This window comes from Schistocerca cancellata, chromosome 1, assembly GCF_023864275.1.
Source record: "Schistocerca cancellata isolate TAMUIC-IGC-003103 chromosome 1, iqSchCanc2.1, whole genome shotgun sequence".
In the NCBI taxonomy this organism is placed as follows: domain Eukaryota; kingdom Metazoa; phylum Arthropoda; class Insecta; order Orthoptera; family Acrididae; genus Schistocerca; species Schistocerca cancellata.
This window is the reverse complement of record NC_064626.1, coordinates 389,666,132-389,684,324: the sequence shown is the minus strand read 5'-3', so window position 1 is coordinate 389,684,324 and position 18,193 is coordinate 389,666,132. Positions and strand designations below refer to the sequence as shown.

The following is an 18,193-nucleotide window of genomic DNA, read 5'->3' as shown; positions in this document are numbered from 1 at the left end:
TTACTTTTACCGTAATAAAAAATAATCAAGTCACATACAAAGTTTAAGAAAGTTATACTTGGTACAACTAGGACTTTTTACTTATTCCTTCTTCACTCTTAATATTTCTGCTTCTGAAGGTACACTAGCTTCCTATTCGGCGAATAGTCCGTATTTATAATGCTACGTATTGAAGAAGGTTGTTTATACAAGAAAACCATAGAATATTCGCGACTTTTCTCAAAGAAATGACAAACGGAATAGTGTACCGAGATCACTAGAATAGCTGCGACTTTTCTCGTAGGTACATGTTAGCTATCTATGTGCCAGACAGAAACGTATAAAATACGATGACACGGATGCGCGTGCTACATAGGAAAGTACAACTACTTGATAACTCGATTCAGTCAAGTCGACTGACCAAAAAATGAATGAGTAGCGTGCTGGTTGACTGGGGGAGCAGCGCGGGTGGCAATGCGGGCGGCCCCACAAAGGGGGGAGGAGGGGGGTGCATGTTCCGGACACCCTCCCTCATGTATTCACCACTAGTTAGATCTCTTAATAAGATTTCAAAGTGGTGCAAAGTATGGCAACTTACTTTGAATGTTCAGAAATGTAAAAACCTTGTACTTCATAAAAATAAATGTAGTAGCCTATGTCTACAATATCATCTCTCAACTCATACAAATACTAGGGTGTAACAACTGGTAGGTATATGATCATCCAGGCTGTCCGGTCTTCTGCCATCCTCTTTAGGTCTGCATAATTTCCTCTTCCCTTTATGTCATCTATCATCTTGTATCTCCTTCCTCTCAGTCTTCTCCCACAAACCAATCCTTCCAAAGCATCTACTAGCAAGCACTCCCTTCTCAATGAATGTCCCAACCAGTTCTTTTTCCTTTCTCTTACAACCTTCAGCAGACATCTTCTCTCACCAACCCTTTCCAATACTCTTTCGTTACTCACTCTCTCCATCCAGCTTATTCTCTCCATTCTCCTCCACATCCAAATCTCAAATGCATTTGAGCATTTTAGAAGCATTTTAGGTATATTAAATGGAACAATTATGTAGGCTAAGTTGCAGGTGAAACAGGTGGCACACAATGTGGTTCTTTAACACATCCTAAGGCATATGTTCACTAGCAAGTCAACTTCTACAAGCCACTTCCAGAAGCTGCTTCTGCAAGTTCTTCGACGTGGCAACACTGCCAGCAAGTCTACTTCCGCAAGTTTCGTCTACTTCCAGAAGTAGCTTCTGCAAATTAGTGGAAACAATTTTTTCATCCTGCCGCATGCACCTGCAGTTGCTGGAAGTTTTCTCAAACTTGCAGAAGATTTGTGTATTCAATACTGGTATGAAAATGCCAGTGTCAAAAAGGAAAATAGCACAAAGACAGATGGACCAAAAGATATGTACCTTTGGAAACCCTCAACATATACAACTGGCCACTTTCAAACAAGGAAGTGAAAGATGACTTTACCGAATAGGCTACTTTGTTTTTTGCTGTTAGCATAAACATAAGTCCATTACATTAAAATAAAATGTCAAATGCAGTTTGAAAAAAAAAAAAAATCAAAGATTAGAGTGCAGTAACAAATGTTACTCTGAATATCAAAATTATCAAAGTGCTGACAGGTGCAGTCTACACTCAGAAAAATAGGTCATAAAATTCACCATGGAAAATTCATTACTTACACGCAAAACATTTTATTCCATCATTCATTAAAAAATCTCTTTCAACACATCTTACAAAGTTCAACAGCTAATAACATTATCAGAACACTTTTAAAAAGTGGACTGATATTCATAAAATTCTAGGACATTGATCTGTTAACATTTTACATTATTTTTATGGTACATCTTGAGAGCATCCCACTGTTTAGTGTGCAACAGAATATGAGGCCTTTTCCTCTTCATATGTTTCACTGCATCTTCTGGAGTCCATTTATTTTTCTTAAAGCAAGAAATTTCATTGATCAGTTTACAGATCATATAAGTTCCCTTATTGATAAGCACACATATTTGATTTGAGCTGACAGATTATTAAGCCTTAACATTGCATCTACATAGCTACAACATTTAAAAATTATCCCAGAGGTGACATAATTGTGTGAAACTGGAGGATACGTATAACATGATAGTCCAAGTATTGTTTACTTCAACACATTTCTCACAATTAAAAGTACACTACAAAAGCATAAATACTAACAATGGAACACAGTGATTAAAGTTATGTAAAAGTACATAAATCATGCAAGCAACCTTCATGAGAGGTTTTCAGAGCATCTAACAAATTAAAATGAAGTAACTTAATAAGCGAAACTCCCCATCCCATCCCCTTAGATTTAGTGGTAAGAGGGCCCAGTGGATAGCCCGTCAAAAACTGAAAACAAATCGAGCACAAAAACAGGAAGCAAAATGGAAACAGTGAATGGTCTAAGAACAAGAAGCGCATTACAGAACAGTCACGAAGTGCACTGGCATTGTGGTAAAGTGGTTACAGTGTTGGACTGCCAAGTGGACAAGCTGTGTTCAAAACTTCCCAGTGCCCTTTTTTTCCCCTACTGCTCACTTTACTTAAATCTGTGTCTATGTCATGATGGTAGCAACCATTTGCAACAGCGAGGTGTATGGTAGGGACCTATAACAACAGTTGATTCTGCACAACTACTCTATTACCAGCCGAAAGGAAGTGGCTTTTGAATGGGAACCGCAAAAGTTGATGACAACACGGCAAGTCAACTGAAACCTCCACCAGAAAACACGTGTCTGGGGTGTCATACCCACAAAAGTTGATGACAACACGGCAAGTCAACTGAAACCTCCACCAGAAAACACATGTCTGGGGTGTCATACCCAGCATTAGTGACACTCCGCATTTCATACAATAGTAATCATCTATGTATGTACCTACTTTGTGCGACCAGTGAGTAAGAGACATGCCTCCTTGCCCAATATAGGTATTCACATCAATGTGAATGCGATCATTCTCACGGAAATTATGAAAACATAATAGTTTGTCATGTACGCTGCAATAAATGAACGCAACAGTTTCACAATCGTACAATTTCTCTGTGCTCTGTAAAAAAAAAATGATTTTTAACATTTTTGAAGTTGCGTTCCATTACGGAAGTCTTGATTCTTGACCTTTGTTGTCACATAGTTCGCACCCGTTTATTTGTTGTTTTCATTTCTGTGAGACATCTACATGGTATTTTGCCTGCTCTCATAATTCATCACATTTACTTGCAACAGTAACATACTCTTACCAAATGACTCATACTCTATAACCAATGTATAGTATGACGATAGCCAAGACTACAGAAAGACAACAAACATTTCAATGACTGGACAGACATTCATAATTTTGTGAAACAAAAATGTAGACAAGGCACGATGGAGTTTTGACCCCAGCTTGCCTACATGGTAGTCCAACACCATGACACTTACCCACGGTGCTGCTACTATTTCAGGCTGCTGTTTATTGCACTTCTTGTTCACTGTTTCTAGTTTGCTTTTTTTCACAGTTCAGTACACCTTCTTCCTGTTGTCATGCTTGATGTATGTTTAGTTTTTGATGGGCTATCCACTGTGCGATCTTACCACTAAATCTGAGAGGGTGCGATTGGGAATTTTCCTTGTAAGTCTCAAAGACCAAGTAAAATGTGAAACAAGGCCAGCTCAGGACATGTTCAGATTTTGTAAAAGAAACAGACTAAGCTAGACCTCTGTGTTCCATTAGCTACAAAGCTTTCAGCTACAGGAACAGCCATAGCAGTTGTTTATGCCTGCGTAATTTTACTAAATCACATTCTCAATTACATTACAGTTTTGTTAATACACACAGATAGGCCAATTACTGCACACTGGTACAACTGTCTTGTTGCCCTGTCTCAAGTCATCGGCATCTCCCTGGGCCCTATAAAGTACTTATTCACAGCTAATTACAGGCTGTGGTAAGAAATTGGCACAAATACACAAAATACATCCACCCACATGTTTTAATACAAATGAGACTTGTGATAATTAAATTGTTTTATGCTGCATATAAAACATGTCTAAAATAATAACTTGTAGTTGGGTGTGAGAGGGGGTGGTGGAATTGAGCTAAACAGTTTCATAATGGACCACAAATAGATATTTTCATTCAAATCTAAAATATAATATTCTAGAGTAATTCTCATGCAGCACTGAGTACTTATAGAACTATTTGAATCATTACTGAAAAGAATATTAGAGATTCACGCAAGCCTTTGTTTAACATATTAAGCATACTGCTATTACCCTGCATGTAGATTTTGAAAATACTGCTGTTTTTCAGAAAACCTGAAATTTGTGGGGAATATATGAACAAAATAATTCATTTACAATCACTGCACAAGAAAGCAAGATAACTTACACATTATACCTACAAACAATAGTAACTGTTAAAAAGGAACTTACCACATGAAGGTAAAACTGCACAACAAACTCCTAAAGACTCTAAAATCTACCACTCAGTGAAAAATATAACAATGAAAATAATCAATTATTCATGATCTCCATGCCTGTTTCACCACATGTGCCACCTGGATTCTTCCCCCGACACCAGTTTCTCAGAACTCCGCAGGTGGGAACTAGCACTACAACATGTCCTTAGTTTTCACCACCCACCTGACCTTAATTTAATTCCTTCCGTCTCAGCATTTATTCACATTAACTATCCTTTCTTCACTCCATTTCAGTTTCTTACATTTTTTATTTTCTGACTCATCTATTTTTCACTGTCCCCCGCCCACCTCTATTATAAACAATGCACTTAGCTTTCCTCTCTTGTTAAGTCATGTATGATGTTTGAGTAGTAATCTCTGTTTTCCGCCTTTAAGCTCTCAGGTTTTCAAATCTCGTCCGCTGCAGTCTCCAACAATCAGTCTATCCTTCTCATCATGTCCGGTAAGTCTCCCCTGACCCAGGGTTCTGGATGACTTTTCTGAACTGTACACCTTTCCCTAAACCTCTCCAGTCCTTTTCCTTCACCCCTCTTCCTCCCCCTTCAATTCCTCTGCCAGACGAAGGAGGCACTGGCTCTGAAAGCTTGTAATAGTTAAATCCTTTTGTAGGTGTGTTCCCCTGCTGCCACTTGGTGAGCAGATTTTTCATCAATACATGTGATAAAGTTTGAGATGTGATTATGAATACATCTATAGTATCACCCCTATTGAACAGGAGAACATTTTATTAATATGGAATAGTATTGTTTTAATTTGCCATTTACAAACGAAATATGCAACTCATGAATGTTTTATAACTGTATGAATAAATGACAAGTCATAATGTATAAAATAAAATGAGAAAATTTTAGTAAATACAGTATAAACCATACATTTGAGGTGTTCAATGTCGAAGTGACAGTACTGTACATGACCTAATGAGCTAACAAATAAATAAATACCTGATTTTATTTACTCAATGACACAGTAATAGAAAACAAATAAATTGTTTCAATGCTATTTTGTCAAAAATTGACATTTTGAGCCTGTGGCTGTGTACAAAATATAGGTTGACTCTTACATAGAAGATAACAGCAACCGTCCAATTGTTACATGCTATTTATTTATTTAAATAATGATATTTAAATAAATAGCATGGATGCCGTATCTTCTAGGCAAGACTCAACCTATATATAAGGTCTGTCTAAAAAGTATCCAACCTTCGACTTTTCCATGCAAAATGGAGACAACAGCGCGGCACCACTGTACACAGTGAAGGATGGGACCTTTATGTGCATGCGTGAATTTTGTCCCCGCCTTCCAGCGAGTCAGTTGCTGCCTGTCGGTTGCTGAGTGAGGTGCTACACTGTGTGTTCATCGGATTACCAATTCTCCAAAGGTGACTGAATGTGTTGAGGAAAGATACTGCATCAAATTATGTCAAAAGCTTGGTGATTCTCAAAGCAAAACAAACGGGTGGAAGTGCTGCAGATGGCAGTGTGGTGATTAATTTATATTACAACCTTACAGCACTCACGGAACACATCAGCCTACCAGTCGCTAAGTGGGCCACGAATTCAAGCCAAATTATTGAAATATGACAATCAGAAGTTGACGTAAACACTATGCATACACAGGTGGCTCTGAGCACTATGGGACTTAACAACTATGGTCATCAGTCCCCTAGAACTTAGAACTACTTAAACCTAACTAACCTAAGGACATCGCACAACACCCAGTCATCACGAGGCACATACAGAGGTACGGAGTAAACTAAAATGAACTGACATGTTCAGTGTTGTTCACAGAAATGTCATTGATATCATCAGAGAAAATCCTGCCACTCAAGCCATTCTCTCATGGGACATGAAAATATGCATGGATGAGGAGCTGGTGACGTCACGGCATGGAATTCCATCTTCCACTACACTGCGACGTGTGAAATGAATTAGCTGACATGTCAGATTTTTGTCTCATGGAGAGGATCATGGCTGATGAGATGCAGTATCGGTTTTGTGTCACAAACAGAGCTTAGGAGATGCCATATTGTATGGAGCTAAATTTCATATTTAGTGTTTTTTCATTATAGAATATGTGATATGAACATAAGCCCTTTCAGGACACCAGCATTTTGAGGATCTCCAAAACCATGTTGCTGAAGTACGAATAGTTGTAATAAAGTAACACAAAATTACATACTGATCATTAAAGGCTTTCATACTTTTAGTGTTATAATTTGTGCACTACGAAAGTATACTGTTTCAATGCTATAGCACAATGATGATATATCAAAAGTGCATCCCTTTTTGTATAATCTGTCATACTTAAATATCAAATAATGCCATTCGTAGAAACAGCCTTTACACAGCGTACACCGTGTAACTTGGCACTGCTGCCGTGTTGAAGCCATAACTTAGTTGACAGTGTCGTATAATGAGAAAACTAGCAGGTTTATGTCCAGCTACTTACAATTTCTTTGTTTCCCCTCTTCATTTTACAAAAGATCATGGGCCTTTCTTATTAATTTAATAGACAAATTATATGCAACAGCTGATGTTATCTATCATAAATAATGTATTTGCCACAATTCTTGCTGCATAGGAAACAACTGGAATGTTTTCCTTGTAGCCGGAAATCTTGACATGACCACCAGTTTATGTCAGAAAATAAACACAAGTTAAGCCCTAGGAGTTTTTCCTCTTATGAAACTCTGTGTAAAATATTTATACCTGTGTCTCAATTTTATGGACTGTCTGATGTTTGTATCTTGCTGGCAAATATGAATATGTTTTTCAGTGATGGTGAGCAGCTACAAAAAATCTCTTCTTCCATTCAAATGAAATTACACAACAAATTCCAATATTGAAACCTATGTGATAAAGTATGTTACTTCAGAGTGATTACAGTCAATACAACATCAACAGTATGGATATTATGCAAACTGATTTTAGACACTGCATTTTAGCTGTATTCAATAAAAAAAAGAGAGGGGGAGATTCAACTGAGTTAACGAATAACTTGTACTAGCATGTTTCTCAAATCAGTGTAAAGAGTTGTTTTTTGTGTCTCTATCAGCAATTCACTGTTGAATCAAAGACAAATCCAGAATATTCTTCACGATTTTTTCTGCTATTCTTTGTCGACTTCTACAAGTGTTAACACAGCTAGTTTATATGTGTACATTTTCGTCATTTCAGGATGTGAAGCAACCACAATGGACACCCATCTGGCATACTTTGTGATGACAAACACATCTCTCGTGAGGAAAGCTTAAGCAAGAAGTACGTTAAAGCACTGACAGATTCTATAACCCACTAGATCTGTTATCGGTATCCCTCACTGAAAAATAATTTTCCTGAGAATTTAGTCAAGAGGAAGTGAATGGGACAAGCTCTTATCTATGGATCTAGGCAAATGCTGGGAAATCTGGGCATAATTTTGCCATAATATATGCACATACATATGCCCCAATGGTTTGGTATTTCTAAAGACACTGACTTAGAAGAAAGAGTATTTTTCGACAAATCAGAAGGGGCCTATGGAGCAGTCCTTTATGTACAATGCATCACTTCCAACATGATAACACTGGTTCAAGCCCATTTTATTATTTCTGTAATGCCACAAATTACAATGCAAGTCGTATAACACTGTGGACTGACTCAACTGTAGCCTTAGGATGTATAGGCCATGACCTTTCCTGTGTCAAACAGTTCTATGGAATTATAAAGATTAATGAATCCATCACAGTGGAGACACTGCCACGGTGAGGAAAATCCAGCTGCTATACTTTCCAGAGGTACTATAGCAGATGAACTTCAGCATGGTAGTATATGGTTTCAAGGGCCTACTGGTTAACAAAGAACCAAACACAATGGCCACAACTTATACAGGCAAAAGACCATTCGTTACTACAAAAGAAGAAATTAACAGACCACATGCTCATGGTAAAAACAACACTCCCTACTTTAACAGCTACTCAGCATAGGAACTACTACAAACCACTGTGAATCACGGAATGGATACTTCGCTTCAAATAGAAGTTAACAAAAGAAAGTAGGACACAGAGAGAACTGACAGCATAAGACCAACACAAAGCAAATACATACTGGATTCAGATCGTTCAACAACAGTACTGCACAGCTGAACTGCACACACTGTGAAACAACTTGCCTCTGACACAAAATTCTGAGAGCTCATTTCAACCTGTTCTTGGATAATGGTTTTATTCGTCTCGCAGACATCTGCCTGTTCGCAGAATTATGCAGAGACCAACACCATTGAATGCTTCTTGATGGATAGCCCCATTTCACTCAATGGACGGCATCATTTCACCCACCTGCTAATCCAGCAGACTCATTTGCCTGCACCACCTTTGAGCGTACACATGGTAGTACTTGAACTGAGAATAGCTTTATGGATTCCTATAGCTCGACAGGCAAAACATGTTCTACACCGCTGTCTACCTTGCAAGATAGTGAAGGTTCACTTTGTTCGACAAACAAAGCAAGGCTTCATTACCAGCTGAACAGGTCTCATCACTGAAACCATTTCCTTGCTGGCCCGTTATCTACCAGACAAGACATATTAAGAACAAAGCATACATGCTCTATTCACACATGCAACAATATGCATCCTGCACCTGGAACTAAACTCAGATACATCAACTGACAGACTCTTCACGCAGGTTTGTGGGAAGACTAGGAGTAGCGAGCACAATTTACAGTGACAACACTAATACCTTCCATTCTGCACTCACAAAGCTGAATGAGTTCTGGCAAGCTGTCATGGCATACAAGACGCACTAGTACCATGCGCAGCAACCTACAACATGGAAATTCATTGCCCCATACACACCTTGCTGGGGAGGATTTTGTTATCAAATGGTAAGATCTGTCAAACTCTGCCTGAGGAAGGTTTTAGGATGGTTGCTGTTGGGCGAAAGAGATCTCAGCCCACTCCCAATCAGCGTAGAAGCAACACCAACTTCCAGACCAGTCACACAAGGATTGAAGAGGAATATGAGCCACAGACAACAACTTGTTTCCTGGGAAGTGAGCAACCCACAGCACTAACCACCAGTTACAAAGTATTTGTTCAAAGAGTTTCAACAACAGCAGATGGTGGTAGAAAACTTCTAGAACATGTGAAAGAAAGAGTACCTGACGTTGCTCAAAAACTTCCATGCTGCTCATCAACCAAGCACAAGTTGTGACGATATGAGTGACTTGGCCAGACAGCTTAGCGCAGTATTGGGATGGCAGCATAGAAGCAGGTTGTTGCGGTGTGTGTGGCCGGGCAAGATGAGTAAGGAAGGTTGGATGACATTGCAGCAAGAATGAGGCACAGCCGAAGGATAGCTAGTGTGCAAATAGTGTGCGACACTGGGAAAATCCCAACGTTACCAGGCATGGCAGAAGGGGACCAATGCGAGAAGAGGATGACCATCATGATGGTCTGGTGATTGAAATAATCAAATATTCACTAAAATAAGTCCAAAACTGCCTATAGTTGAGCTACAGAGAAAATACAGACATAACAGAAATCAGGGGAAGCTCTAGAAATCAATAAAATTGGCACCATATTTGTACAACATTGTGTTTAGAAGTTAGTAGAGTATACATGTTTATTTGTTTATTTATTTATTTATTTATAACTAAGTAATAAATATTTGGAGACATGATATTAATACATAATACACACCAGCAGATAGGTCATGACTTCAGGTACACAATGAACAAGCATAGTTTGTGATACACATGCTACAGAGTTGTTAAATTATTTATAGCATTTAATTCAGTTGCACAAAAACAAACAATTCCAGCATGCACACTACCAATTAGCTTCAACATAATGACATTGCAGTAGGGACTATGATGTAACAATTTATGGAAAAAGAATTTAAGTTATGTAAGAATTAAGAAATGTGGTTTGGATCATGTAGAGCCATAGTGGTTGGTAGAATACTGACATGCACTTGACTAGGTTCTGTGACTCACTCTCAGAAAACACACACACACACACACACACACACACACACACACACACACACACACACACACACACACACACACACACACACACACACACTTGAAAGGGCAAAACAGATATTTAGACATGGCACAAGATGTAAACATATGTACATTTATGAATATGTTTATTTAATATGTGTAATGTATACAGAGCAATGTAAAAGTGTATATTTTTGATAAGGTGGCCCAGGAAAAGTAGATCTTGACTGCAGTGGTTGGTCATGTGACAAAGTTGTGGAATATGCAAGAAGAGCATGCCTTGTTGTCCTTGGACAGGTGGTCTTGGTCCATAAGCTTAGTAAGATTGGGCATTTGTCACGCCACCTGTGATAACTTTGCTCTGTAAATCCTTATTATGGACTTAGTGCAGTTTCTATGTAACCACATGGAACAGTAAAGTATTATGCAAGGGAAGAGCAGAGCTAATAGTGGTGACTGAATTATCTTGATCCATTGATGAGTTTTTGTGGAACTTTTGTGAACATTGCAAATTATTAGAACTGTGAGATTAGTTTGCTTTTGGAACTTTCATATGTCACTCTGCTTGCTTTGGTCTGCTCCGTCAATGAACTTATTTAAATAATTGCAGTAAATCCATTCATGATTGTAAGGCCATCTTTGTGACTTGTTTCTTATTCTTTAAATATTAAGAAATTTACAAGTTAACTTTACACCTGTGCATTAGGCTACATCACTATCTTTCAAGATATGGTCCTTATTTCATTTTTATTTATCATGCTGAATTTAAATGTGTTTTGACAAACCTATGCTTGATCCTATCAGTATTTCACAAACTATTATGAAAAGCCACATCAATGTTTAACACATTCCAATTGGGCCACAGTGACTGCTAGTTACACAGAAGTTGAAAAATTTTTTTGACTTCTTTGTATGGATCCTGCTTATAAGATGTCTCAGAAATACTTTCATCAATTTCAAAACCATCATTGTCAATTTTGGAAACAGGTTCTTCAAGCACCTCCAAAATTTCTTCATCAGTCAAACTGTTCCCCATTTTAAGACAAACTTTTTGCGAACAAGGCAATCAAAGAGGGACACTGCACCAATGAACGTACACGAACTGATGCCACCTGTAATATGCTTTTCACATCACGTAGCACTTTGTGAAAGCAGTAACATCCATCTAGCAGCTCTCCGAAGTACTGAAAGATCGAACAACTGACTTTGTGCCATCACTGCTTGGAAATAATGCATTGTGAAGTAACAATTAGGAAAGCCATGCTCAGAGATCCTTCAAGTGCTGACTGTTAGGGAAATCACAATGTGCATGTAATTTCTAAGGGCACCAACTGCAGTGTGTTAAATGTTATTTGGACCAAAAGACAGCAATACACAACTGATCTTTTAGATATAGTCAAGCCAGAATTATTGTAGATTGGGTGTTTGTCCAATCACTGCATACTACTACTGATAAGACCACAGGTAGCAACCAACTAGTTTGCTCATCTAAAATAATAGCCCAGTAAGCTCACAAGGTTCAGGAAAACTCCAGCTGCATGATGTCCTCCTTCTGTAGGAGGATGGTCGTCAACATCAGATGTGGAGGAAGACATGGACAGAAGATCTTCGTGAGGGGAGAGATGGAAAGATACAAACCGTATCCTTACGAACTTCAGAAGGGTTCATAGGTTGGTTGGTTTAAAACGGGGGAGGAGAGGCAGGCAGAATGGAAGGGACCAAACTGTGAGGTCATCAGTCCCTTGTTCCCAGTAAAATAATTACACAAGGGGGGCGGGGGACAGAAAGGAGATGTACAGCGCAATAACAGGAGAAAGGAAGAACCAGAACAACGACAGAAGGACAACCAACACTACTATGGACAAAACAGGAAAGGAAAACCACAGAGAAAAGCAAGAAACATGTAGAAGGGTAAAAACAAGAAGGCAGATCGCTGTGGCTGGCCGACCACAAGAATAAAAAGGAAAACCCAGCCACACTGCGACACATTAAAACATTCACTCTAAAAGCGTTAGAGTGGAGAACAGAAAGGGACAAAGGACATGAATTAAAACTTATACAGAATGATAAAACCCACCGACACGTATAGAACGTAACACTAAATTAGCCGATGAGACATTGACAGCTAAAATTAATGGCAACGAGTAAAGTAACTGAAGAGTCCGTCGCAGGGCAGCTGAAGGCTGAAGGACAGCTCACCAAGATATGGGCCACTATCAGCCGGGCACCGCACTGGCAAAGGAGGTAGCCAAGTGTCACTTAAGCGTGACCAATGCGGAGCTGGCAGAGAACCACAGAGTCCCTGTGAAAAGCCCGCATGGAGAACAGCCACACATTCATAGACTCCTTAATGGCACACAGTTTGTCTCCCAAAGCTGCAAAACATTGCGGCATAGTACTGAACGGAGGGCAGTTGCAGAGAAGCCGATCTCCATAAGCAGTTTCCACTTAGCCTGTTTGGCCAGCCTATTGGCAAGTTCGTTGCCTGTGATTCCAATGTGATCTGGAGTCCAGACAAACACCACTAAACGACTGGACTGTTCCAGGGCATAGATGGACTCCTGGATGGTCACTACCAAAAGATTACGAGGGTAGCACAAGATGGTGGCTTGTAGGCTGCTCAAGGAGTCAGTACGCACAAGAAATGACTTTGCACGGTATGAACGGATGTGCTCAAGAGCACGAAATATAGCCACCAGTTTGGCAGTGAAAACACTGCAGCCAGCGGGCAGGGAATGCTGTTCAGTATGTCCTCCATGGACATACGCGAAGCCGATGTGAGCATCAGCCATCGAGCCGTCAGTGTAGGCCATTTCGTGACCTCGGTACATGTCAAGAATCGAGATGAAGTGGCAGCGGAGAGCTGCGGGGTTAACTGAGTCCTTAGGGCCATACGAAAGGTCCAGGCGAAGCCACAGCCTAGGTGTACACCATGGAGGTGTACGTGAATGGACCTCGATTATAGGTGGTAAAGGCAAGGAATCCAGTTCGAAAAGAAAGGATCGGACACTAACTGCAATTGGAAGCCTGGACCTGAGCTGCCAATGCGGGAGATGAACCACCACGGGTGGGAAAAGGAGACGGTGATTCGGAAGTGCAGGAGAACTACAAACGTGTGTAACATAACTGGCCTGCAGTTGTGCACACCTAACCTGCAATGGAGGGACTCCGGCCTCCACAAGGATGGTGGTCACCGGACTCGTCCTAAAAGCTCCTGTCGCTAGGTGACCGCCACAGTGGTGCATTGGGTCGAGTAATGCTGAGGGCACTGCCGAACAATAAAACAGGCTCCAATAGTCAAGGCAAGATTGAACAAGGGCTCTGTAGAGCTGCAGCAGTGTCGAGCGATCTGCATCCCAGTTGGTGTTGCTCAGGCGACTGAGGGCATTGAGGTGATGCCAGCACTCCCACTTAAGCTGACGAAGGTGAGGAAGCCAAGTCAATCGGGCATCGAAAACCAGTCCTAAGAATCGATATGTTTCCACTACAGTGAATGGATCGTCATTAAGGTAGTGTTCTGTTTGTGGATGAACGGTACAACGCCAACAGAAGCGCACAACACACGACTATGCAGCCGAAAGCTGGAAACCGTGGGCTAGAGCTCACGACTGCGCCTTGTGCCCTCTAGGCGCCGCTCAGCAACACCAGTACTGGTGGAGCAGTACGAAATGCAGAAGTAGTCTGCAAACAGAGAAGGTGCGGCTGACGGCCCTACAGCTGCTGCTAGATTGTTAATAGCCACTAAAAATAGAGATACGCTCAATACAGATCCCTGTGGAATGCCATTCTCCTGGATATGGGGGGTAACTATGGAAGGCACCAACTTGGACACGGAGAGTATGAAGAGACAGGAAATTTTGGATAAAAATCAGGAGCGGGCTTCAGAGACCCCATTCGTATAATGTGGCAAGGATATGATAGCGTCAGGTCGTGTCATATGCTTTTCGTAAATAAAAAAAGATGGTTATCAGGTGTTGTCGTCTGGAAAGGGCTGCTCGGATGGCAGACTCAAGGGACACAAGACTACTATCAGTGGTCGAATGACCATGGCGGAAGCCGCCCTGACATGGAGCCAGTAGGCCATGTGACTCTAGGACCCAACCCAGCCACCGAAAAACCATACGTTCCATCTGCTTACAAAGAATGTTAGTAAGGCTGATAGCTATCAACATCAAGCGGGCTTTTACTGAGTTTGAGCACCGGAATGAAGGTGCTCTCTCGACATTGCGATGGAAAGATGACATCACACCAGATCCGGTTGAAGATGACGAGGAGATGTTGCTTGTAGTCAGACGAGAGATGTTTAATCATCTGACTGCGGATCTGATCTGGCCCAGAATCTGTGTCGAGGCAATGTGCAAGGGCACCGAGGAGTTCCCACTCTGTAAATGGGGCGTTACAGGATTCACTGTGGCATCTTGTGAATGAGAGGACTTTCCCTTCCAGCCGCTGTTTGAGAGTGCGAAAGGCAGGGGAGTAATTCTCTGACGCAGAGGCTCGAGCATAGCGCTCAGCAAAGTGCTTGGCAATCATGTTTGCGTTGGTAGATAACACGGCATTTATGTTAACACCGGGAGCACCTGTTGGGGTGGTGTTCCTGAAAACACATTTGATCTTTGCCCAGACTTGGAAAGGTGACATATGGCACCCAATAGTCGAGGCATACCTCTCCCAACATTCCTGCTCCCATTGTTTGATAAGTTGGCGAACGCGGGCACAAAGCCACATAAAGGCTATGAAGTGCTCCAGGGAAGGGTGCCACTTATGCCGCTGTAGAGCTTGCCAATGCTCCTTAATTGCTTCAGCGACTTCCGGTGACCAAAAAGGGATTGCCTTTTGCCGCGGGCACCTTAAAGAGTGAGGGACCTTGTTTTCTGCCACAGAAACGATTGTTGTAGTCACCTGCTCAACCATCACATTGATGTTCCATTTGGGGGAGATTCAATGGTGACAGGAGAGGTGAAAGTTTCCCAGTCCACCTTGTTTAAAGTCCATCTGGGCAGGCGTCTGTGGGCCTGACGCCGGGGCAGTGACAGGAAGATGGGTCAGTGGTCACTACCACACAGGTCATCATGTGCTCTGCAGTAGATACATGGGAGAAGTCCTGAGTTGCAAATTGATAAATCAATGGCCAAATAACTACCATGAGCCACACTGAAATGTGTGGCAGCCCCAGTGTTTAAGAGGCAGAGCTTGAACTGAGACAGTAAATTTTCGACATCTCTGACTCGGCCATTAAGCACAGTGCCCCCCACAAGGGGTTATGGGCGTTAAAATCTCCCAAAAGTAGGAAAGGTTTAGGGAGTTGGTCAATCAGTGAAGTTTATACATTCAGAGATAGTGCACATCTGGAGGAAGATATACATTGCAGACAGTTATTTCCTGCGTCGTCCTTATTCTGACAGCCACAGCTTCAAGAGGGGTTTGAAAGGGCACAAGTTCACTACAGACTAAGTTTAGGACATAAATGCAAACTCCACCTGTCACTCAATTATAGTTGCTACGGTTCCTGTAATATCCCTTATAGCCACAGGGGGCAGGGGGCCGCATTGCCGAGAACTATGTATCCTGGAGGGCAATGCAGAAAGCAGGTGTAAAGCTCTAATTTCCTCTTAGCCTCCTTGATGGTCAGTCAGACCAGGGTCTTATATTCCATGATTTTCCTCTCTCTCTGTAAAATCCTGCAGTCTGGCGAGGAATATGAATGATGCTCTCCACAGTTGACACAGATGGGAGGCGGGGCACATGGAGTATTGGAATGTGACGGACGTCCACAATCTTTAAGTACAGCAGGAAGACATATGGCCGAACTTCCAGCACTTAAAGCACCGCTTCGGGGGAGGTATATATGGCTTGACATCACAGTGGTAGACCATCACCTTAACCTTCTCGAGCAATGTGTCACCCTTGAAGACAAAGATGAAGGGATCCCTCAGATCCCGATAGGCGCACCGGACAAAATTAACACCTGGACACTCTAAATTGGCGTGCAGCTTGTTGCCAGACTGCAAAAGAAGGTCCCTGTGAAATACAATACCCTGGTCCATATTTAAGCTCTTATGGGGTGCGATGGTAACAAACATCCCTCAACTTGTCACAAGGGAGTGATGCTCATGACGGGGCAGAGGATGCTGCTGTTGTCATGACTGACCCAGAGTGCCTTTTGGACACGCCCTCCATCTCCCCAAACTTGTCCTCCAAATGCGCCACAAAAAACTGAGGCTTCATCGACATGAAAGATTCCCCATCAACCCTCATACATATGAGGTACCGTGGCGAATGAGCTTCACTGTCTCCTTAGCCCGGCATTCCTCCCATGGTGTGGCCAGGGAGGGGAACGATTTGGGGTCATATTTCTTAGCACTGAAGTTAGACTTTGCCCGCTTAGAGATTGCTGGCAGTGGACCACCAGCAAGAGATGACGTACTACACTTCATGGAATGTCATCCGCCCTGATGCTATGCAATCCGACCTGGGGCCCTCCCACGGGCGCTACCCAGCAGCAGAAAGGCCACCTGGCCAGATGGCCATTGCTGGGAGTCCCGTTGCCCCAGGGTGACGGGCATCTACTCCTTGACATAAGTGGGGAGTTAACAGTGCAGGCATCAGCAGAGCGATCCTTGTGTAATCAGAGGGCTACAACCAACAGGGTGCATGGTGGCCCCACCACAACGAATTGGCTACTGTGCTGGATATAAGGTGCAAAGAATTCCATGGTCATTGTCGGCGCAGAAAATGACACTGCACTGTGGGTGGAGGAAAAGGCAACCAGGAAGGTGTCCTCACCCAAGAGATGGAGGATGAGCAGGACTGCAATGCCACAATGAGAAAAAGATCTCCATGCACGATGGACACGATACACCATGTAAGGTGCCCTTCCCCAATTGGCTCGCTCTTTAAGAAAATTTTGAAAAATGGAGGTCAAACCCTACAAGGGACTATAACAAAGGCCTAAAGGTGTGAGGCTCCTTTTAGTCACCTCTTATGACAGGCAGGAATACCTCAGGCCTATTCTAACCCCCAGGCCCGCAGGGGGGGGGGGGAGAAGGGTTCATAACCTCACATCCCGTCCAACTAGTCTTTCCTCTAAAAGTTGACCAGGATGGGAAGGATGTTGCAGGTTGATACTTTTAATTATAGACACAATGACAATATTGACTATCCAAGACTTGATCTATCATGTATTCCATGATGTACATTCTTACGTAGAAACGTATCAATAATATAATAATAGCACTGTGTATCTGCAATAGCGTCAATGACTGACTGCTGAGAAAGGTAGTAAAATATTTTTGCTCAGCAAATGTGACCGGATACAAACTGATGAGTATCTTAGTAGTCACCAAATATTTGGTGCTGAGGGAGAGGATGTGGAGCACAAATGCATAAAATTCAAAAGCATCATTTACTATGCCTTCGACAACTATGTTCCAAGAAGGGATTTACAGGATGGAAAGGCCCACTGTGATTTAACAGTCATTTGAGAAAGTCACTATGTACACAAAGAGACCTTCATTGCAGTTTTATGAGAAGTCAAAACCTTGCTGACAAACAAAAGCTGAACAATGCGAAAATTAGTGTAATGGAAGCATTGAGAGAAGTGTTCAATGACTTTGAAAGTAAAATTTTGCGATCTTATCTGACTAACAATCCTAAGAGGTTTTGGTCTTGAATAAAATCAGTATGCAGATAAAAATGACTTATTCAATCACTTAGTGATAACAATGGCACCAAAA

At 41.7% G+C, this 18,193-nt stretch overlaps 1 protein-coding gene across 1 annotated transcript in view; it reads right to left on the bottom strand.

The window, feature by feature from the left end:
* Positions 1-1,671: 1,671 nt before the first annotated feature.
* The window catches only part of LOC126175463 (phosphatidylglycerophosphatase and protein-tyrosine phosphatase 1), a 32,956-nt gene continuing 16,434 nt past the window's right edge, over positions 1,672-18,193 (bottom strand). The window contains exon 4 of the mRNA XM_049922277.1: positions 1,672-1,933. Coding sequence (XP_049778234.1) covers positions 1,811-1,933 — 123 coding nt within the window. The 3' untranslated portion in view covers positions 1,672-1,810. The remainder of the gene's footprint in view (positions 1,934-18,193) is intronic.